Source organism: Loxodonta africana, chromosome 1 (genome assembly GCF_030014295.1).
Source record: "Loxodonta africana isolate mLoxAfr1 chromosome 1, mLoxAfr1.hap2, whole genome shotgun sequence".
Classification (NCBI taxonomy): domain Eukaryota; kingdom Metazoa; phylum Chordata; class Mammalia; order Proboscidea; family Elephantidae; genus Loxodonta; species Loxodonta africana.
In genome coordinates this window covers 16,770,391-16,794,295 of record NC_087342.1, presented here as the reverse complement: position 1 = coordinate 16,794,295, position 23,905 = coordinate 16,770,391, and the positions used below count along the sequence as shown (strand labels likewise).

The 23,905-nt window shown below is 38.7% G+C and overlaps 1 protein-coding gene across 7 annotated transcripts in view; it reads left to right on the top strand.

Moving 5' to 3' along the window:
- Positions 1-23,905, top strand: part of OSBPL11 (oxysterol binding protein like 11) — a 93,459-nt gene that overhangs the window by 58,306 nt on the left and 11,248 nt on the right. For 6 of the 7 annotated variants that reach the window (XM_023551689.2, XM_023551690.2, XM_064293235.1 and 3 more), the window contains 3 exons: positions 3,578-4,076; positions 6,335-6,521; positions 18,697-18,879. In XM_023551689.2, coding sequence (XP_023407457.1) covers positions 3,578-4,076; positions 6,335-6,521; positions 18,697-18,879 — 869 coding nt within the window. The remainder of the gene's footprint in view (positions 1-3,577; positions 4,077-6,334; positions 6,522-18,696; positions 18,880-23,905) is intronic. The other variant, XM_064293500.1, reaches the window with a different exon arrangement.

Sequence of the window (23,905 nt, the reverse complement as noted above, 5' to 3'; positions counted from 1 at the left end):
ATTTCAGATACATGTATTCTCCCATTTTGCCTCCCATGGATGTTTCTCAGCAGTTAAGGAAGGTCTGCTCCACTAAAATGAGAGGCAACCAAAAAGGAAAAAAGAGGTAACACAGGAAATGGTCAATACAATCCCAGGAAGACAGTGAAAAGATATTCCAGGAAAAAGGCCTCCTTCCACAGATTAGTTGATTTGATTCCTGTGTATTCCATCCGGTGAGTTCCGCATGTATAGTGGCCATTGCTGTTGTTGAAAAAAAGTATCTGCAGTAAAGTTGTTGCTCTTGCTAAATCCTGTCATGTGATCTCCAGCATTGTTTCTATCACCGAGGCCATATTTTCCAACTACTGATCCTTCTTTTTTTCCAACTTTCGCATTCCGATCACCAGTAATTTTCAATGCATCTTGATTGCATGTTCGATCAATTTCAGACTGCAGAAGTTGGTAAAAATCTTCAATTTCTTCATCTTTGGCCTTATGGTTGGTGGGTAAATTTGAATAATAGTCATATTAACTGGTTTTCTTTATACACATGTGAATATTATCCTCTCACTGACAGCATTGTACTTCAGGATAGATCTTTAAATGTTCTTTTTGACGATGAATGTGATGACATTCCTTTTTAATTTGTCATTGCCAGCATAGTAGATCATGTGATTATCCAATTTAAAATGGCTAGTACCGGCCCATTTCAGCTCGCTAACACATAGGATGTCGATCGATGCAAGCCAAATACAGATAAAATTGGGTCAAGGTTAACTAGGGCAGTCTACCCTTGTTTAAAATGGTGATACAGTGGTGGCTTGAAGTGTAGATGACAGTCTTTAGTGTCTGTCTCTTGAATCACAGCACTCCATCCTGGACCTGTTCTCTGCGTCTGCTGTATGGCTTTTTTCCTGGGATATCTTTTCACTGCCTTCCTGGGCTTGTCTTCACCATCTCCTGTGTTATCTCTTTTTTCCTTTTTGGTTGCCTCTTTTTAGTGGAGCAGACCTTCCTTAGCTTCTGAGAAACATCTGTTGAGGGCAAAATGGCGAACATGTGTGTCTGAAATGTCTTTATTTTACCCTCATGTTTGACTGATAGTTTGGATAGAATTCATAGCTTGGAACGAATTTTCCTTTTGATTATTGTCTCCTTGCCACAGGGTCCTGGTGAAGAGTCTGAAGCCATTCTGATTCTTGAACTTTTTTGTGTGATTGGGTGTTTTTGTTGCTTTTCTGTCTGAAATTTTATGGAATCTACTCTTTATCCCCAGAAGTCTTGAAATTTCATGTTGATGTATTTTGGTGTGGATTTCTTTTTATCCATTGTACGTGGGTACCTTTGTGCCTGATAAAGTTTTTCAAAAAGCATCCTTATTTCATGTAAATCATCTCTCTTAATTCTTTGAAGATTATTTTTTATGTTTTTTCCACCTCCTGTTTCTCTTTCCTCCAAGTTGAGTTTTCTATTTATTTTGGTTTTGGTATCCTTAATTAGAGGCTTTTCTTGGATTTCTGTTCACAGTGAAGTTTTGGGAACTGAAAACCAGATTGTAAGCTTTGAGCATGTGGGTGGGCCCTGTGGTCTTCTGTGCAGAGTAGTCTGGATGGGCCATTGGCTGGAAATCTCGTGTCAGTATCATTAGGTTTTTCCTCTAGGCTAGACTCCCCAGAGGAGAGTTGTTCTAATCTCCTGCTTGGTGGTTTAAAGCCATTAGGAACTGAGAAAAGAAAGAAGCCCGGGTGGGAGTTGATCTCTGTATTTAACATTTAATTTTTACAAAATTACTTAATACCTCTGTTATCAGAGTGAGAGCCCCTGTCTTAGAAGTCCCTGATGTTCCCTAGTGCAGAGGAGAAACCTCCCTGTCTCACTCTCCAGATATTCCACCCCTAGACTTCGGCTGAGGTTAAAGGGCCGGTTACCAACTCTGTGGAGTTGGGGGAGGGGATTTCGGGATCTAATTGCTGTGCACACAGATTTCACTCAGTCCTTTTTCACTTGAGCATCTCCCTTCCCCACTAGATCCAGAGATACCAGGTGCTGTCAGTTCCCAAGCCTTTTCAGGATTCCGTATTGTAAACTACTGCTTAAGATTCAGCTTTCTATTTAACAACTCCCAAAATTTGTTTTTTGTCTCCTTTCCTGGTATCTCTGGGTTTGCCTTTATAAGAAATTTATTTACTATAATTTCAGGAAGAAATGAAATAAAGATGCAAGTATTCAGTCTACCATCTGAACTTGAAACAGCCCATATATTTTGTTACTGTATCATCTTCATAACCATCTTTTTAAATGACTATAATTGTCCGTTAAGTGAACATTCCATATTTATCAAACACCCTTGATAAAAATGTAGATTAATTTTTTTGTTACTGTAAACAGTACTGTGGTGAACTTTTTTCCCCCACATTCCTTTTCCTTCATTATTATTTTCTAAGGCCAGATTCCTGAAAGAATAATCAGTAGGCTAAATGGATATGGGAAACTCTGGTGGCATACTGGTTAAGAGTTCAGCTGCTAACCAAAAGGTCAGCAGTTCGAATCCACCAAGTGCTACTTGGAAACTCTGTGGAGCAGTTCTATCCTGTCCTGTAGGGTCACTATGAGTTGGAATTGACTCTATGGCCATGGGTTGGTTTTTTTAATGGGTATGAACACCTTAATGTTCTTGAAAAATATTGTCAGATTGCTTCCTCAAAGAATTGAACCAGCTTGCAGTGCTTCTCCAACTGTACTTTAAGTGAGATGTTTAATCTTCCTTATAAACCTGGCTTTGGAGGTCAGAAATTCTGTTCTTGGAAGTAGTTCCCTTGTGCTTGAAATTCAATATAAGTTACAGTTTTTGCTTTGATCAGTGTTGTCTTTAGTCTGTCCCCAGGAAGTGGCATTTATTGTCTTTGCTTGTATCTTGATAAGCCATAGTTCATTTTTAAAGGAAGAAAAGCATGGCTGACGTGCCCTTTGACTTTTACCACCATTTCCCTGATGCTGCTTTTTTTTTTTTTTTAAGAGTCTGAGGACTTTTTTATAAATTCTTTCTGCCTGACCTTCTTGAAATCCTGAATTGATGTTTAATCTTGACCACTTGGGCAGGCTTTCATTTGCTTTTAAGCATGATTATTTCTTAATGGAGCCCTGTTGGTGCAGTGGTTAAGAGCTCAGCAGCTAACCAAAGACCCGCAGTTTGAATCCACCAGCTGCTACCTGGAAAGCCTATGGGGCACTTCTACCTTGTCCTGTAGGGTTGCTGTGAGTTGGAATGGACTCGTTGGGAATGGGTTTGTTTTTTTTTTATGGAGCCCTGGCGGTGCAGTGGTTAAGAGCTCAGCTGCTAACCAAAGGTCGGCAATTTGAATCCACCAGCCACACCTTGGAAACCCTATAGGGGCGTTCTACTCTGTATCACCTCAGCGGCAACAGTATCTTTTTTTGGTTTATTTCTTAAAGAGGCCAAATATTTTTACTTTATAACTTTGTTTTTAATACTTAGAGCAAAATGTTTTCAGAGAGATGAGTAGTTGTCTACACGTAAACACATGGATTAGTTTTTCCCCCTTTGGTTGACCTTTTGTTGTTGTTGTTGTCTCAGGTGGTGCTGCCCACATTTATCCTCGAGAAGCGTTCCTTACTGGAAATGTATGCAGACTTTATGTCTCATCCAGACCTATTTATTGCCGTCGCCAATGGAGCCACAGCTGAGGACAGAATGATTCGCTTTGTTGAGTACTACCTTACCTCATTTCATGAAGGCCGTAAAGGAGCCATTGCCAAGAAACCATACAATCCGATCATTGGAGAAACGTTTCACTGTTCCTGGAGGCTGCCGAAAAGCGAGGTCGCATCCGGTGTCATTAGCAGCTCTTCCACCCAGGCGATCACGACTCAGGCCCCTGTGTCAGAGGAGCCTTTGAGCCAGGTGGGCTCAGACTGTTACACAGTCAGGTTTGTTGCCGAGCAGGTGTCCCATCATCCTCCGGTCTCGGGATTTTATGCAGAATGTGCAGAGCGGAAGATGTGTGTAAACGCGCATGTCTGGACTAAGAGCAAATTCTTAGGCATGTCGATAGGCGTGACGATGGTTGGAGAAGGTAAGCAGAAAAATCGCTGGCCGATTTTTAATATCAAACTACAGTCTTAAACTTGGGGAAGCTAGACGAACATTAATCATACATTGGAAATGTTATGTGTACTACTTTTGTATTCAAATTCCAAGTATGTTCCAGAATGTTTGTCTGTGGAGATGAGGGGCTTATCTATGGACTAATGTAAATGCTATTTTTAAATGATTTTTTTTTCTGATTTTAAATACGGAATATATATAAATATTATATTTAAATATGGCATAATTAAGCCTATGACTTTTAATATTTCAAGATTGCATTATTGTAGCTGTGAAGAAAATACTTTATCCCCTTTTTCAGTTTTTCACATTTTAAGTTCTGTTGTGATATGATTCTTTCTACTTTCCACATAACATTTAAGGTTAATTAAAACTTTTTATAACGTTAGAAAGTACTCTTGTTTTATTAGTCAAAAAAAAAAAGGCTTGCTGTGTTCGGTTATAAACTTCGTGACATTAGCCCTTGGCTCTTCGTAACCCGGCCTATTTGTTTTATAGGTGAACGTTCTGAAATCTAGAGGTGAGGGAACATGCTCAGTGTCATAAAACTAAGGCATGGCCAGATTTAGAACCTCCTTCGTTGATATTCTCCCCCCCCCCCCCCCCGCCCCGGACGGTTACTCTTACCTGTTCATATAACAGAAAGAATCTGGCAATGGTGGCCTCTCCCACGCCAGGAGAGAAAATACCTCAAGAGATGAGGAAGACCGTTAATATCTTAACCATGAATTAATTGTGAAGGAGATATTGAAGTCTTTTTTTTTAAGTGTTAATTATGTATTCATGGGTGATCTTTTAAAAATGAAATTGCTGTTGGTACCCTCAACAGAAAGTAAGTAAAAGTAGGGAATGGACCTTATCACAGTTCATTTTGCTTCTGTTAGCTGTATTTTTTCTTCAGTAGTAAGGGGAAATTCCGTGTAATCACTACATAAATGAGATTTTAGAGTTCTGTGGATCTTAGTTATCCTAGCTAATCCATCAACACGTATATTCTGAAACTGCGTATTTCTTCCGATTTTAAATCCCACAATGTGAGCTACTTATGCTAAATATGTTTTTAAATGCTCAAGATCATAAACCCAATTTGTAAGATCACACATTTTCAGAAAAGTAATAAAAACAAAGCATCTGTTCCATCTTAAATTCAGCCAATCAACGATTATTATTAAACCCTGGAAATATACCCCAGTATTTTATATTTTGTCTGTATATGTCTTGACAGCTCCCATTATATATATATTACAGCCAGAACCATGTACTTTATGAAGTGAGTCAGTAATTCCTGATTTATCATTGCTATTTGTGAAGACTCTTAAGGGCAAGCCAAAAAATAGTTGTCGCTTTATATAAAATAGACTTCTTTAGAATTTCAGTTTATTTATTTGCTAATTCTAAAAATTAACTATATTGAAGTATTTATCATAACCTTTGTCCTCATTTGTGAGCATTAAAAACAATATGTGGTCTGATGGTGGCCCAGATAATGAACTTAGGAGGTTAGTAATATACCGGGAGGTCGGGCATCCTAATGTCACTTCATGATATGTAGATCGATACATATTCAGAGTGACTATTCATTAATGAAGTACTCTTTTTATGTGTTTTTTAAACCATCTTTAATATAGCATCACTTAAAGAAACAAGCTCCGTTAGCATAATACTCAGTTGAAAGCAACCATTTATATCTCTTGCAGCTTTACTCTAAATATTTGAAAATTTGGCAAACAAAATGTTGATTACACTGACCATGATTTTTCTGACAGAATGAGTCTTTTCTTCCTTAATGTACATAGAATAGAATGACAAGCACTTTTTTCATTATACCACCTAACTTGAGATAGACTCTGTAACATTAGACGTCTGAAAAAGTTATAAGCACTAACTAATGATCAGAACTTAACACAGGGCAGTACAGCATGGCCTTAAACGCTGACTGAAGGTTTTAGTTTATATTTAGGAGCATTAGAAGAAACTCTTGAAACGGTTTTGTCCCATGAACCTGAAAGGGATAGCAAGGTCATAGTGAAAGTAACCTTGACTCACTACCACTAGGATATATTTGTCTGATATCGTTGATGTAAATGAAGTTAATTTTATCCCAAGTTAAATGAAAATAAAGCAAAACAATGACGTTTATTTACGAGACAGGGAAAAAAACAGTATGGATTTTTTATGGCTGTTTTTCTTGTAAGATGTTAACTACCATAATGTTTTCCCATTCAGGTATCCTCAGTCTGTTGGAACATGGAGAAGAGTATACATTCTCTCTGCCTTGTGCATACGCCCGGTCAATTTTAACTGTTCCTTGGGTAGAACTGGGTGGCAAAGTCAGTGTCAACTGTGCAAAGACTGGGTATTCAGCCAGCATCACTTTTCATACTAAGCCATTTTATGGTGGCAAACTGCACCGGTAAGAACATTTTAATGGTACCTGGCTCTTACTATTACCACTTTGATCCTATGTTATAACTCCTAATTCTTTTTCTGCTTTGTTTTATGTGTATGGGGTTGGATTTTTATTCATGTTTATTTTTGTTTAATGTATTTAGTCTTTCAAGTCATTCTGGAAATCATTATCTAGTTTGAAAAACACTGACATTAGTAACATATCTGCTTTTAAAATATTTCTGGTGAAGTACCTAATGAGAGATGTAGAATTCCTGACAAATAAATAAGCAGCCTTTGGCCCAGTCTTTATCTTTAAAGGAATTCAGATTTGAATCCAGACCTCAGTGGAAACAGCCATTGCTACAAATTGGGGCAAAAATATATCTAATCACAAGAAAATAGTTCAAGAAGTAGAATGGTGGAAACCAACATGATATCTTTAGATAACAATAGTGAATGGTGGTGTTATTCTAATTTCATCTAGCAACTGGTCAATTATTATACTCCCATCTTGGCTTGTTAGTCTCTTCAGCATTAGTCTTAAGTCATCCCAGCTACATGAAGACAGGTTTTGTAATGTTTGTTGTTGTATAGCTTCAAGTCAATTCTGAATCATAAAAACCCTGTAGTGCCCCGTAGGGTTTCCCTAGTCTGTAATCTTTACGGGCCAGGTTGCCAGGTCTTTTCTCCTGCAAAGCCACTGGTGCATTCAAACCGCCAGCCTCTCGGTTAGCAGCCGAGTGCTTAACCATTACTGCACTGGGGTTCTTCAGCTTTCTAATAGGAACCTCAAAAGGGTACTAACTCTTTCCTTAAGCCCCTGATGCCTCTTTTGACTGTCCCTGAAGTAGGGGTAGTTTTATCTTTTATAGCCTTTTTATTGAAGAACAATATGTATACAAAAGTATACACGTTGATGAAAACACGGAAGCACTCTGGTCAAGACACAGAGCATTACTAGCATTACAAGAGTCCACCTCACGCTCCGCTGGTCACAAACCTCCACCCAAGGTAGCCACTTCCCTGATTTCTGCCAGTGTAGAGTAGTTTTGCCTGTTTGTGAACTCTGTATAAATGAAGTCGTATATTATGTGCCCTTTCATATCTAGCTTTGTCGGTTCAAAATTATGTTTTTGAAATTCATCCACATATAAAAAACCAAAACCAAACCCATTGCCGTCTACTGGATTCTGACTCATAGTGACCCTACAGAACAGAGTAGAACTGCCCCATAGGGTTTTCAAGGAGCAACTGGTGGATTTGAACTCCTGACTTTTTGGTTAGCAGCTGAGCTCGTATTTGTTTCAACATTATGTTTTTGAAATTCATCCGCATAGAGCTGTAGTTCATTCTCCTTGCTGTGGACTGTGTTCCGTTGTATGACTAGGCCACGGTTTGTTTATTCATTCTACTGCTTATGGGCATTTAAGTAGTTTTCAATTCTTTGCTATCACAAATACTACCACTACAACATGATTTAGTAAATATAAATGTGAGTTTTTGTTGGATAGGCACCTAGGGGTGGGATTGCTGGGCTGTAGGGTATGCGTAAGTTGAGCTTTAGTAGATACTGCCAAACAGTTTTCTTCAGTGGTTATACCAAAACACACTCCCTCCTGCCATGTATGAGACTTTGAATTGCATGTGGCTGTATTACTTTTTCACTGGATGACTGATACTCAACAATCTACGAAGAACTAGAAAGAAAGCTTGCTTGGCTCCCAGGCATTGAATGGGCCTATAAAAATATGGGTTTCCAGACACTGAAGCAGAGAATATTTTTCAGAAGTGCAGCTCACCTAAGCTGAACCACTAGACAGTGTCTGAATGGTCACCTTTTACCCTTAGAGAAGGTATTAATATGGTTTGTTTGTTATACATGCTTCTGTTTACTCCTCCCATCATAGTAATTTAAGTAACCTAAGCTTTACAATTAGAAGGGACTTTAGGAGTCACTAGACCAGCACTTACTAGATGGGTAAATTCCTTTGCAACATGCCTGACAACTGATTTGTTCAATCTGTGTTAATATTATTAGCACATAGCTCATGGTGCATGAGAGGCAGTCCATTCCATTACCGTTTTTGACAATGGTGGCAGTAATTGGCAACGTTTTTCCTCCTGATCCAGGAGGATCATGGATTACATTTTATTTTCATGTCCCTTCAGTGTCCTTTAATTTGTAATATTTTCCTAGTCTTTGTCTTTTATGACATTGACATTTCTGAAGAATACAGGCTGATTTTATAAAATGTTCCTCAGTCTGAGTGTGCGTTCCCTTGAATTAGATTCATGCTATGCATTTTTGGCAAGAATACAATATAAAACCAAACCCATTGCAATCACATTGATTCCAATTCATAGCAGCCCTATAGTACGGAGTAGAACTGTCCTATAGTGTATCCAAGGAGCAGCTGGTGGATTCAAACTGCCAACCTTTTGCTTAGCAGCTGAACACTTAACCACTGTGCCACCAGGTGTTATACCCAGAAGTAATATATTTTTAAAAGATTAATCCGGTGGTGAGTAAAGAATGGATTGGTGGCAGGTGAGGACAGTTTGGAAGTTAGGAGACCAGTGAGGCATCCAGAATCAACAGATTTCAAGGAGTAAGTGACAGGATGTAGGGGGTGAGGGGGCATCTAAGACAGCTCTGGATGATGTCCTGGTTATCTACTGCTCGTAATAAACCACTCCAAAACTTAGTGCTTAATTTAAGGAGCAATTTATTATGATCTCCCACAGTTCTGTGAGTTGACTCGGCTCAGCTGGGCAATTCTCATGTGTGCTCTTTCCAGTGATTGTAGTCAGATGTTAGCTGGCGCTTCAGTCATCTAAAGGCTCCACTAGGCTGGACGTCCAAGGTAGCTCACTCACGTGCGAGGCAGTTGATCTGGCCTATGGCCCGGAGCTCAGCTGGGGCCTTTCCATGTGACTGGGGTTTCTCCCGTATTCACACCTGGGTTCTTAGGGCACCCAAAAGCAAACTTTCCAGGAGCCTTACTGGCTTTTCAGACGTGGTTTTCAGATTTTGACTTTTTAAGACTCAACTTCAGATGTTGTTGTTGTTAGGTGCCATGGAGTCCATTCCAACACATAGCACTCCTGTGTACTACAGTCTTCCATATTCATTGTCCAACTTTCGCATGCATATGAGGTGATTGAAAATACCATGCTTGGGTCAGGCACACCTTAGTCTTCAAAGTGACATCTTTGCTTTTTAACATGTGAAAGAGGTCTTTTGCAGCAGGTTTGTGTAATGCAATACACCATTTGATTTTTTGACTGCTGCTTCCATAGGCATTGATTCTTGATCCAGGTAAAATGAAATCATTGACAACTTCACTATTGTCTCCATTTATCATGATGATGCTTATCAGTCTAGTTATGAAGATTTTTGTTTTCTTTATGTTGAGGGGTAGTATATTCTGAAGGCTATAGCCTTTGACCTTCATCAGTAAATGTTTCAAGTCCCCTTCACTTTCAGCAAGCAAGGCTGTGTCATCTGCATTTCACAGGTGGTTAATGAGCCTTTCTCCAATCCTGATGCCATGTTCTTCATATAGTCTAGCTTCTTGGATTGTTTGCTCAGCATACAGATTGAATAAGCATGGTGAAAGGATACAGACCTGATATACACTTTTTCTGATTTTAAACCACACGGTATCCCTTTGTTTTGTTCAGTTGACTGCCTTGATCTAAGTACAGGTTCCTCATGAGCACAATGAAGCGTTCTGGAATTCCCATTCTTCCCAGTGTTACCCAAAATTTGTTATGATCTGCACAGTCGAATGCCTTTGTGTAGTAAATAAAACACAAGTAAACATCTTTCTGGTATTCTCTACTTTCAGCTAAGATCCATCTGACATCAGCAAGGATATCCCTCATTCCACATCCTCTTCTGAATAGGCTTGAATTTCTGGCAGCTCCTTGTCAGTGTACTGCTGAAAGTGTTTTTGAATTATCTTCAGCAAAATTTTACTTGGATGATATTAATGATATTGTTCGGTAATTTCCACATTCTGCTGGATTATGTCTCTTTGAAATGGGCACAGACACGGACCTCTTCCAGTCTGTCGGCCAGGTACTGTCTGCCAGATTTCTGGACACAGATGAATGAGTGCTTCCAGCGTTGCAGCCATTTGTTGAAACATCTCGATTGGTATCCCTTTGGTTCCTGTGAGATTTGTTTTTCACCAGTGCCTTCAGTGTAGCTTGGACTTTTTCCTTCCGTACCATCCCTTCTGGATCATATGTTAGCTCCTGAAATGGTTGAACAGCGACCAATTCTATCTGGGTCAGTGACTGTGTATTTCTTCCATCTTCTTTTGATGCTTCCTGTGCTATTCGATATTTTGCCCATGGAATCCTTCAGTATTGCAGCTCGAAGCTTGATTTTCTCCTCAGTCCTTTCAGCTTGAGAAATGCTGAACGTGTACTTCCCTTTTGGTTTTCTGCCTCCAGCTCTTCCCACATTTCATCATAATACTTCACTTTGTCTTCTCGAGCTCCCCTTTGAAATCTTCTGTTCAGCCCTTTTACTTCAACATTTTTTCCATTTGCTTTAGGTACTCTACATTCAAGACCAAGTTTCAGAGCCTCTTCTGACATCTAGTTTGGTCTTTTCTTTCTTTCCTGTCTTTTCATAACCCTTTGCTTTCTTCATGTGTAATGTCTTTGATGTCATCCTGTGACTCGTCTGGTCTTCGGTCATTAGTGTTCAGTATGTCAAATCTGTTCTTGAAATTGTCTCTAAATTCAGGTGGGATATATTCAGGATCATACTTTGGTTCTTGTGTACTTGTTTTAATTTTCTTCAACTTCACCTTGAACTTGCATGTGAACAATTGATGGTCTGTTCCACAGTTGGCCCCTGGCCTTCTGACTGATGATATTGAGTTTCTCCATCATCTCTTTCCACAGTTGTAGTTGATTTGATTTCTGTGTATTGTATCCAGCGAGATCTGTGTGTATAGTCACCACTTACATTGTTGAAAAAAAGTATTTGTAACGAATAAGTCGTTGGTCTTGAAAAATTCTGTCATACTGTCGCCATCGTTGTTTCTATCACCAAGGTCATATTTTCCAACTACCAGTCCTTCTTCTGTTTCCAGCTTCTGCATTCCAACCACCAGTAATTATCAATGCATCTTGATTGCATGTTTGATCAATTTCAGACTGCAGAAGTTGATAAAAACCTTCAATTTCTTCATCTTTGGCATTCGCGGTTGGTGTGTAAGTTTGAATAATAGTCATATTAACTAGTCTTTCTTGTAGGCATATGGATATTATCCTGTTACTAACAGCCTTGTATTTCAGGGTGAATCTTGAAATGTTCTTTTTGAAGATGAACGTGATGCCTTTCCTTCTCATTCAGGGCATAGTAGCTCAAATGAGTGTCAGATTCAGAATGGCCAGTACCAGCCCACTTCAGCTCACTGATGCCTATGAGATCGGTCTTTACGCATTCCATTTCATTTTTGACTATTTCCAGTTTTCCTAGATTTATCCTTCATATATTTCACCTTCTGATTATTAATGAATGTTTGCAGCTGTTTCTTCTCATTTTGAGTCCTGCAACATCAGCAAATGAAGGTTCTGAGAGCTTGACCCCATTTACATCATAAAGGTCAACTCTAGTTTGAGGAGGCCACTCTTCCCCAGTCATATTTTGACTGTCTTCCAACCTGAGGGGCTCATCTTCTGACACTGTATCAGACAATGTTCCACTACTATCCATAAGGTTTTCACTAGCCAATTTTTAGAAGTAGAACGCCAGGCTCTTCTTTCTAGTCTGTCTGAATCTGGAAGCTCTGCTGAAATCTGTCCACCATTAGTGAGCCTGCTGGTTTGAAATATTGGTGGCATAGCTCCCAGTATCAGAGCAACACACAAGCCCCCACAGTACAACAAACTGACAGACAAGCAACTTCAGATAAATATCCCCATTTTTGTTAATGATCAGTCATTACTCTCTCTTGTTTCTTTGACTTTATTACTTAAGTTGGCGTCTTTTTTCCCTTTATACCTTTTACCTCTCAACAAGACCACATTCATTGTATTTCTTGTCAGTTGAGTCTTAACGCTTTTATCTTCCATACCCTCTCCCTCTCCCCTTTGAATTTACATGCACACTCTTCCCATAACTCTTGAGGGCTATTTTTGGCTGACTCTAAAGTTCCCTTATTATTTTTTCCATTCTGATCACCCTTAAAACCAGTGGTTTCACCTGATTTCTCATTTAGAAGATTGACATTAAAAACAGAATTCCCTATTCTTGATATGTTTTTCTTTGATTTTAAAAATGTTGTAACTAAGATCATCTTTCGTGCCTTTATTAATGGCTGTGACTCCCTCCTCAGACACAGCCTGGTTTTTTATTGCTGCCTGCAATAGGAGCAGACATTGCCTTTGCTATAATATATTCTCTTCCGCCTGTCTTCCCGTACTTTCATTTTCCACAGCTATTTTTTTTTTTTTTTTATCCTTGATGCAGCCAAGTGAGCCTACTTACTGTTCCCCATTCCATTGTCCATCACCTGACCCTGTTTTCCATACTCACTTTAGGATGAGGATATATATTATATACTGAGTGGTATAAGTTATTCAAGATTATATTGACCACTTCCTACTGACAGGTACTTTTCTGCATACTGGAGATACAGAGGTGAAAAAAAAGACTGAGAGCCTTCAGTAAGCTCTCTAACTAGTATTAGAATCAAGGGCCCTATTTTGGAAAGCATTTGTAAAGCTTTTAGGAAAAACTCGTATAGTAGTTAAAAACAAAATCTATAATTATAATAACTAAAAAGATAGAAACGGACAACAATACTGTGAAACTGGGATTAGATGATTACTATCCTTGAAAATAAAATTTAGTTCTGACTCACCTGTTAAAATAAAAGGGAAACATGATGCTCAACATACTTCTCATTGTCTGATAAAGGAAACATATCACTTTTTCAGGAGAGAGAAACTATTTTCCTGGCACTCAGTTCTAAAGGGATTTGTTGCAGGTATCCTTACAAAACAGCATCGAGTAACATAACAGTGTCTTCTTTCATAGTTCTGCATAGAATGTAAAAATTACCCTTCATGTGAGTATTTCTCATATGTACCATCAATAAAAGCCAAAGCTAAAGTCTTAACTTTTAACCAATAAAAGCTTTTCTATAAGAAACTAAGGTATTATATCCAGTGGTTTTTTGCTGTTCCAAATGGCTAGATAGAGAGTCTACAAAAAATTAAAGACTGAATTGCTGTCAAGTTTTTAGAAAGTGAAAGAGCAAATGCTTTATCAGTTACTAGTTGAATTACTCTCGTTTTGGAGATAAGTAGAATGGCAATTTAAGATTCAGTTCTTTGATAAGTATCTTAAGGGCAGCATGTTTTATGTTATTTGTTGATACAAGACCAACACATTTTACATATTGTACATTTGGTGAAGAAGCCCCCTTTTCCTTATTTTGATGAAAATCAAATTTTAACTTGTATTCTCACCCAGATACAGTAGGGCCATCTCACCTCCATAAGCCTGAGTTGTGCGGGGAAGGCAGAATTTTTGTCAAAAGGAAATTTCTGATTTGCTCAAGTACTTGGTTGAAATCTCAGATTTCTGTAGTAGAAATATTCTTCATCTTTCTAATTTTAAGAGGGCATTTTGGTGTTCAATTGTCTCAGCCATAAAGGATCCAGAATTTGACTGATACTTTGCGAACTTGCTTCATAGTGGGTGTGCTGAGATGTTAGCTAGATAGCACCCACAAGACACCAATGTCTTAGCCTGTTACAGGAAATTATTTAAATCTTATATTTGAGTACCAGGCTTTGGTTTTGACAGAGTTTAAATAATTATTTTTTCTAAAATATAATTAGCCTTTTGATAAAATTGCTTCTTAAAGCTTTCTTGATTCATAAGGATACTCATCAAAGGCCGAGGTTGGATAATGAGTACAGTTTATTTAAAGTTATTTTCATCATTTCAATTAGTAATAGTCCCAAATATGTGTACGAAATTGGAAGACAAATTAATAATCCGGTTAGCATTGGACAAGAGAAACAGAAATAGCTGCTGTTGAGGCACAGTACTTAGCAGGAAAAGAGAACATATCAAATTGGCATAGTCCAGCGAAATCAGAAGATCATTTGATCACAGGTTTAACTTTCTGCCCACTGTGGATGGCCACCTATAAAATTTTCATGAAGTTAAAACTGGTAAATAAGTGTTTTTATAAAACATTACCTAAAATCTCACAGCATCCCTTTGGAGGGAGAGGTATTAGTTTGCCCGTTTTACAGATGAGGATATGGAAGCTCAGACCTTCCACAGAACGGTTCTTTCTGGTTGACAATGTGCTCTTTCCATCCTGACCCTGAATAAAGTATTTCAGAATTTCCCCAAGACTAGGAATCACTTACCATAACTTGTTTTGCCTCATGTGAAGCATTGGCATAACTTCGTTATGTACTTTTCCTATGGTGGTTTTCAAAATCTGGTAAAAAGGTTTTGCTTTCTATTTGGGTAGGAAGCCCATGCTACTGCACGGAAACAGAAGGATGGGGTCGAATCTGAGCAGAGTGTAACTTCATTTCCTTGGGCCGTTTCCTCAACTCCCTTTTATCCTGTAAAATGTGTCTCTGAAGTACCTCCTTTTTATCTGTATATCACAGCTACATGATGTTGGTAACGTCAGACCTTAGATCACATAGTTTTAAGAAATTTTGTACCTAGAAGTACTGAAGTCCATTAAACCTAGTAGATTAAAATCTTGACTGCTGTTTTCTAGTGTTGTGATGTGGGGCAGTTTACCTAAGTTTTTGAGCCTCAGTTTCCTTATCTACAGAAATGGGATAGTCAAAAGGCTTGACAAGATAATTTATGTAAAATGCCTGGTGTAAGTATTCAGCAAGCGTTAATCTCCTTCACTCACCCATACACCAACACGTGCATTCTTTTGTACATGCTTTTGCTCACACTTCTTCATTCTAGGTAGTGATATTAATTAGAGCACATCCTTTCGGCTGTTTGAGGCTTTGTTTTCTTATTCATCAATTCAGACAACATTTGTTAAGCACCTACTTGGAGCCTTGGTGGTGCAGTGGTTGTTAAGCGTTTGGCTGCTAACCGAAAGGCCACCAGTCTGAATCCACCAGTCGCTCCTTGGAAACTCTTTGGGGGCAGTTCTGCTGTGTCCTCTGGGTCGCCATGAGTCAGAATCAACTTGATAGCAGTGGGTTTGGTTTTGGTTTGGTGCCAGGTACGAGGCATATGGAGATGAGACCCAGTCACTATCTGTCAGGACCTCATGATCTAGTGAGGGAGACGGCAAATCAGTACTAACATTGCCATGTCATCAGTGCCCTGGGTGCATACAAGAGGAGCACCTAACTTGGGGCAGAGGATTAGAAATGACTTCGTGAGAAAGATGACACTTGAACTAGTCTTGAAGGATGAGTATACTTGGGGAGGAAGGGTACATCAGGCAGAGAGGGAACCGCATGTTCAGAGGTAAATCATGTAAAATGAGTCAGATGAGATTATAGCTGTGAAAATTCCTTGTACATTTTACATTAGACCAGAGGTCAGCAGATTATGGTCTATAAGCCAAATCTGGCCCACCACCTGTTTTTGTTAATAAATTTTTATTGGAACACAGCCATGCCCATTCGTTTACCTACTGTCTGTAGATAGATGCCTTTGTGCTACAGTGGCAGAGTTAAGTAGTTGGGACAGAGACAGTCTGGTCTGCAGACTCTAAGATATTTACTTTCTGGTCCTTTAAAGAAGTTTGCTGACCCTGCATTAGACTGTTGTGAGGAATTGTTAATGCTAATGTGAGTGAGGCCCTCGTTTTGTAAGTGCTCCGGTCCTACCTCTGGTATGTGTGATTCTTGTCCCCTGCACTGGTTTTCTTCGCGGGGTCCTTGCCGTGCAGCCGCTCTGAGCAGCAGGGACCTGTAGAACCCAGCACGCATGGACGACAACCTAGGGTTTGTTATTTGTCGGATGGAAAGGCCTATGGGAGATAATGGTAACTTGAGAGATTATGCTGTGACAGTAAAAGAGAGCCCACGTGAGGAATGGAACATCGTCCTTCAGTTCTCAGAATCTTACCGTTCTGGGTGTATGGGTGGAGAAGGGAAAAAATAAGTAGTCACTGTTGTTTGCTCATGTCTGTTTAGTTAAATTTGAATTTTCAAGGAAGGGAAGACTGTTGGCAGGTAAGTAAGAGAGGAAATGTGGAATGATATAAGAAACATGCAGTCAGGCAAGACAGACTTAGCAGGGCAGTTATTTAAATTCATATGCTTAGGAAGGGCTGACTCATTAGGGGGAGAATAAGTGGGAGTAAGGAGTAAGGTATATATAAGCTTATATGTGACAGACTGACTTGATTTGTAAACGTTCACTTAAAGCTCAGTAAAAATTATTGTAAAAAAAAAAGTTATTGCCAAACACAATAAGCTTTCCTCATATTTCCCTTCTTCTTGTCTCCCATGCAGGGGCTGACCCTGATAACTGTTCTTCCTTCCTGAATCTTAGCTCCTGGCACTCTGGGACCTTGCACTTTCTTGGTTCACTACCTTCCTCTGCAGTCCTTCTCTAGCTACTCTTCATCTCTGCTCATCTCTTTCTATACTTCTCTCCTCATCTATCTCATTTATACTCTCAAGGCTCCTGCTAACACTTGTATTTAAGAAACTGCCAAATGCTATCATCTAACCTTCCTGAAAAAAAAAAAAAATTCGTATGCTTAGAAATATAACCCAGGGTTTTCACCCCTACTGTAATCAAGCATACTTGTAGACCTGGTGTTCTTTGTGTCCAGTGAGCTACAGTTACTCCTGACTTTTGATTTTGAGTGTTGGTTTGCTCTTAGGTTCCAAACCCTTATATACCTGGATCTCTAAGATCTGGTTCCTAAATCATTCACGTATTGGACTACACCTCTGCCTTTGAGCTCTGGGTTTGCAGGCTTTTGACTTTCCCTTGACTGAAAACTGTGGACTCCCTAAATTCCACTTCGTCCTTCTGGTTCCCAGGCCCTTGGCTTACACCTGACGAACAATATTTAGGACTCATGAGCTGCTGCCTGAACCTCTGGGCTTGGTCCCTTCGATTCCCCTTTGAACCTAGATAAGCCATAGTCTCTGGCACACTGATTGGACCCTAACTTTTGCCTACTAAACTCTGAACCCCTGTCTAATCTGACCCTGTCATTACCTGTGTCCTGGAGTGAATATAAAATACTTCATTAAAAATAATTAGGCCTGTTTCTACTCCTAGCCTTCATTTGAGCTGCATCCTACCTGTCTGTCGGCAGGACAGGGAGATAACTCTTCATTAAACTTTTAACAACAGTAGTGCTTGAGGTCTCTCCGTGTACTGTGGTGATGATGATAATTTTTGTGTACTAGTGCTCTTTTAACCTTTCTGTTTTGGTAAGAGAATTCTAATTTTTTTAATGCATTCTTTTGTATTTTTCTGCTCCTAGTTGATTCATCTGGTCTCTATACTATATTAAATTTAAAATTAAGCTTACTTGGTTTTATATAGAATTAAAATGCCCAGAACTTCAATACAGTGGCTCCAAGCTTTCAAATAACAGGAGTAGTACAAAAAACAGTGAAATGGATGGTAGTGTGATAGTAATTTTAGACTGTAATTTAAAGGAAATGTTAATGTTTTCCCCTGGTGGCATAGTGGTTAAGTGCTATGGCTGCTAACCAAAGGGTCGGCAGTTCATGTCCGCCAGGCGCTCCTTGGAAACTCTCTGGGGCAGTTCTACTCTGTCCTATAGGATCGCTATGAGTCGGAATCGACTCGATGGCACTGGCTTTGGTTTGGTTTTTTTGGTTAATGTTTTCATACTTCTGTTACCTAATTTTAATATTATAATAATTTTGCTTGTAGCAAGAACTTTAAGACCACACTTTGTGACCATTTATGGTAGCTAAGTTTTTAGGTTGATTCCCAGTCTTCTTTCTAAAGATTAAAATTGATGTCATTTGAAAAGGTTCTCTGGGAAGCTAGCATAGGCTTTACAGAGCATCTGACTTTGGCACAGATATATTAAAGTTCACTGTATAAGTAATTTAAACAAGATTCACTGCGTGTGTTCTTGGGATTCAGAAGCCTAAGAAACAAGCCCAGTGTCACTTCTTGGAGCATATCGTTATTTCCTGCCTGCTTCTAGGGTAACAGCAGAAGTAAAGCAGAACAGCACCAACACGGTGGTATGCAGAGTGCAAGGGGAATGGAATAGTGTCCTTGAGTTCACTTACAGCAATGGAGACACAAAGTATGTGGACTTGACTAAACTGACAGTGACGAAGAAAAGAGTAAGACCTCTGGAGAAGCAGGATCCCTTCGAATCCAGGTATGTCATCCTTGCACCCACTCAGGAACGAGTCAGAAGCTCTGGGACTTAACTTAAGCCCTTTTACTTACTTGTGACCTTCAGCAAGTTGCTTCAGCAATTTGCATCAGCTTTCTCATCTGTAAAATGAAAGGGCTGGGGTCTGATCTGAGGTTCTGGAGCCCCTTGTCAGCTATGACATTATATGACATATAGTCACATTGTAGTAAAAATCACAAATTTGTAAACTGGACAAAAACATTAAAATTTACAGTCAGAGGATTACTGTCCTTATCATAAAAGCTCTTACAAATTTTTAACAAGACAGGCACCCCATTAGAAAAATGGGTAAAGAACATAAAAAGGTAGTTTGCAAAAATAGAAAAATGCCCACTAAGGAAAAAAAAAAAATTGTTCAGTGTAATTAGAATTCAAAGAAACACAACTTAAACAATGAAACAATTTACTTTTTAAAATAATACGTCTTTTAAGGAAAGGTGTGAGCAAATAGGCATTTTCATCATACTGCTGGTTAGATGGTAAACTGGTACTTTGTGAGTGGCCATCTAAGGGTACTTGGCAATAGGTGTCATAAACTTTTTTGTGTGCCTGCTTTAGATGAAGGTTTACAGAGCAAATTGGTTTCTCGTTAAACAATTAATACACATATCGTTATGTGACATTGGTTGCCAACCCTACAGTGTGTCAGCACTCTCCCTTTCTTGAACATGGGTTCCCCATCACCTGCTTTCTTGTCCCCTCCTACCTTCTCATCCTTGCACCTGGGCTGATGTGTCCATTTAGTCTCGTTTTGTTTATGGGTCTGTCTAATCTTTGGCTGAAGGGTGAACCCCCAGAGTGACTTCACTACTGAGTTAAAAGGGTGTCCAGGGGCCATACTCTCGGGGTTTCTGCAGTCTCTGTCAGACCAGTAAGTCTGGTTTTTGTTTTGTTTTGTTTTGTTTTTGTGAGTTAGAATTTTGTTCATTTTTCTCCAGCCCTTGCCAGGTGGAGGCTGTGGTACTTGAGGTCTATTAGTCTTTATGCCTAATCTTTCCCTCATGTCTATAATTTTCTTCATTCTCCCTTGCTCCAGACAGGGTAGAACCAGTGGAGTACCTTGTATCTTAGATGGCCACTCACAAGCTTTTAAGACCCTAAACACTACTCACCAAAGTAGGATGTGGAGCATTTTCTTCATAAACTGCGTTATGCATATTGAGCTGGATGTCCCCTGAGACCATAATCCCCAGCCCTCAACCCAGTAATTCAGTCCCTTAGGGAGTTTGGATGTGTCTGTGAAGCTTCCATGACCTTACCTTGGTCAGGTTGTGCTGACTTCCCCAGTATTGTGTACTGTCTTACCCTTCACCAAAGTTACCACTTATCTATTGTCTAGTTAGTGTATTTCCCTCCTCAGCTCCCCCCCCCATCAAAGATTTCTTTCCGTGTAAACTTCTTCATGAGTTTTTGTAATAGTGGTCTCATACGGTATTTGTACTTTTGTGATTGACTTATTTCATTCAGCGTAATGTCCTCCAAATTCATCCATACTGTGAGATGTTTCGCAAATTCGTCATTGTTCTTTATTGTTGCATAGTGTTCCATTGTGTATACGTACCATAGTTTGTTTATCCATTCATCTGTTGATGGGCACTTAGGTTGCTTCTGTCTTTTTGCTATTGTGAATAATGCTGCAGCGAACATGGATGTGCATATGTATATTCATGTGACGGCTTTTATTTCTCTAGGATATATTCCTAGGAGTGGAATTGCTGGATTGTATGGTATTTCTGTTTCTAGCTTTTTAAGGAATCACCATATTGTTTTCCAAAATGGTTGTACCATTTTGCACTCCCACCAGCAGCATATAAGAGTTCTGATCTCCCCATAACCTCTCCATTTGTTATTTTCTGTTTTTTTGATTCATGCCAGTAATGTCGCAGTGAGATGGTATCTCATTGTAGTTTTGACTTGCATTTCGCTATTGGCTAGTGATCCTGAGCATTTCCTCATGTGTCTTTTAGCTGCCTGAGTGTCTTCGTTGGTGAAGTGTCTGTTCATATCCTTTGCCCATTATTTAATTGGATTGTTTGTCTTTTATAGAGATGTTGGATTTTCATATAGATTTTAGAGATTAGGCCTTTGTCGGATTTGTCATGGCCAAATTTTTTTTCCTAGTTTGTAAGTTTCTCTTTTTACTCTTTTGGTGAAGTCTTTTGATGAACCTAAGTGTTCAATTTTAGAAGATCCCATTTATCTAGCTTATCATCTGGTGTTTGTGTGTTATTTATGGTTTGTATCCTATTTGTGCTGTGTATTAGGGCCTCTAGCATTGACACTATTTTTTCTTCTATAATCTTTATAGTTGTTGGTTTTACATTTACGTCTTTGATCCATTTTGAATTAGTTTTTATGTATGGTGTGAGGTATGGGTCCTATTTCATTTTTTTGCAGATGGACGTCCAGTTTTGCCAGCACCATTTGTTATAAAAGACTGTCTTTCCCCATGTAATGGACTTTGGGCCTTTGTCGAAGATCAGGTGACCACAGGTGGATGGATTTACACCTGGGTTCTTGATTGTGTTCTGTTGGTCAATGTGTCTGTCATTTTACCAGTACCAGGCTGTTTTGACTACCATAGCTGTACAGTATGTTCTGAGGTCTGGTAGTGCAAGTTCCCCAACTTCATTCTTTTCTTCAATAATGCTTTACTTCTCTGGGGCCTCTATAGGGTCGCTGTGAGTTGGATGATTAGTTTTTCCGTCTCTTTAAAGATGCTATTGGTATTTGGATGGGGATTGCATTTTATTTGTAGATTGCTTTGGGTAGAACTGACGTTTTCACAGTGTTGAATCTACCAATCCATGAGCATGATATGTTTTTCCATTTAAGTAGCTCTCTTTTAGTTTCTTACAGTAGTGTTTTGTAGTTTTCCTTGTATAGATCCTTTACTTCCCTGGTTAGATTTATTCTTAAGTATTTTTATTTTTTAGGGGATATTATAAATGGTATTGCTTTCCTGATTTCCTTTTCATAGTTCACTTTATTGATGTATGGGAATCCAGCTGATTTTTGTATGTTTATCTTGTATCCTGCCACTCTGCTGAATCTTTCTGTTAGTTCCAGTAGTTTTCTTGTGGAGTCTTTTGGGCTCTCTATGTATAGTATCATATCATCTGCAAATAGGGACAGTTTTGCTTAACAATTTGGATGCCCTTTATTTCTTTTTCTTGCCCTTTTGCTCTAGCTAGGACTTCCAGCACAATGTTAAATAGGAGTGGTGATAAAGGGCATCCATGTCTTGTTCCTGTTCTCAAGGGGCATGTTTTCAGCTTCTCTCTGTTAAGGATGATGTTGGCTGTTGGTTTTGTATACAAAACAACCAACCCAGTGCCGTCTAGTCGATTCCAACTCATAGCGACCCTATAGGACAGAGTGGAACTGCCCCATAGAGTTTCCAAGGAGCTTTTGTATAGATACCCTTTATTATGTTGAGGAATTTCCCTTCTTTACCTATTTTATTGAGAGTTTTTATCAGGAATAGATGTTGGACTTTGTCGAATGCCTTTTCTGCGTCGATTGAAATCATCATGTGATTCTTTCATTTTATTTATGTGGTGGATTGTGTTGATTGATTTTCTAGTGTTGAACCATCCTTACATACCTGGTATGAATCCCACTTGGCTGGGGTGCATTATTTTTTTATATGATTCTGAATTTTATTGGCCAGAATCTTGTTGAGAATTTTTACATTTATATTCATGAAAGTTATTGTTCTGTACTTTTCTTTTTTGTGTGGTGTCTTTGCCTGGTTTTGGTATCAGAGTTACGCTGACATCATAGAATGAATTCGGAAGCATCCGTTCCTTTTCTATATTCTGAAATAGTTTGAGTAATACTGGTGCAAGCTCTTCTCTGAATGTTTAGTAAAATTCTCCAGTGAAGGCCTCTGGGCCAGGGCTTTTTTTGTTGGGAGTTCTTTTTTTTATTTATTACATTTTCAGTCTCTTCCCTTGTTATGGGTCTGTTCAGATTTTCAACCCCAGTTTGTGTTAGTTTAGGTAGGTAATGTGCTTCTAGAAATTTGTTCATTTCCTCTAGGTTTTCAAATTTGTTGGAGTAGTTTTTTTTAATACCCTGTTTTATGTTCCTTTTTATTTCAGTTAAGTCTGTTGTAATGTCCCGCATTTCATTTCTTATTTGGGTTATTTTCATCCTCTCCTTTTTTTCTTTTGTCAATTTGGCTAAAGTTTGTTAATTTTATTGATCCTTTTAAAGAATCAACTTTCAGTTTTGTTATTTCTTCCTATTGTTTTTTCTGTTCTCTATTTCATTTATTTCTGCTCTGATCTTTATTATTTCCTTTCTTCTGGTGGCTGTGGGCTTCTTTTTCTGTTCTCTATTTGTTCAATTTGTGTAGCTAGTGTTTTGGTTTTGTCCCTTTCTTCTTTTTTGATGTGTAGATCTATTGCTATAAACTGACCTCTGAGCCCTGCCTTTGCTATGTACCAGAGGTTTTGGTATGATGTGTTTTCATTCTCGTTTGATTCTAGGAATTTTTTTATTCCACCTTTGATTCCTTCTATTACTCAGTGGCTTTTAAGCAAGTGTTACTCAGTTCTCATGTATCTGATTTTTTTTTCCTTGCTCTTCCTGTTGTTAATTTCTAATTTTATGGTGTTGTGATCAGAGAAGATTTGTATTATCTCATTGTTTTGGATTTTATTGAGGATTGCGTTGTGACCTAAGATGTGATCTATTCTGGAGAACGTTCCATGTGCGTTGGAAAAGAATATATACTGTCATTGGGTGTGTAGATGTTTATTATGGTTGTGTCCTCATGGTGGATTTGTCCCTCGAATTGTTATATAATGTCTTTCCTTTTCTTTTATGGTGGATTTGTTTTAAAGTCTATTTTGTCTGAGATTAGTATGGCTGCTCCTGCTCTTTTTTTGGTTGCTGTTTGGTTGATGTATTTTTTTTTCCATCCTTTTATTTTTAATATATTTATGTGCTTATTTCTAAGGTGTGTCTCTTATCGATG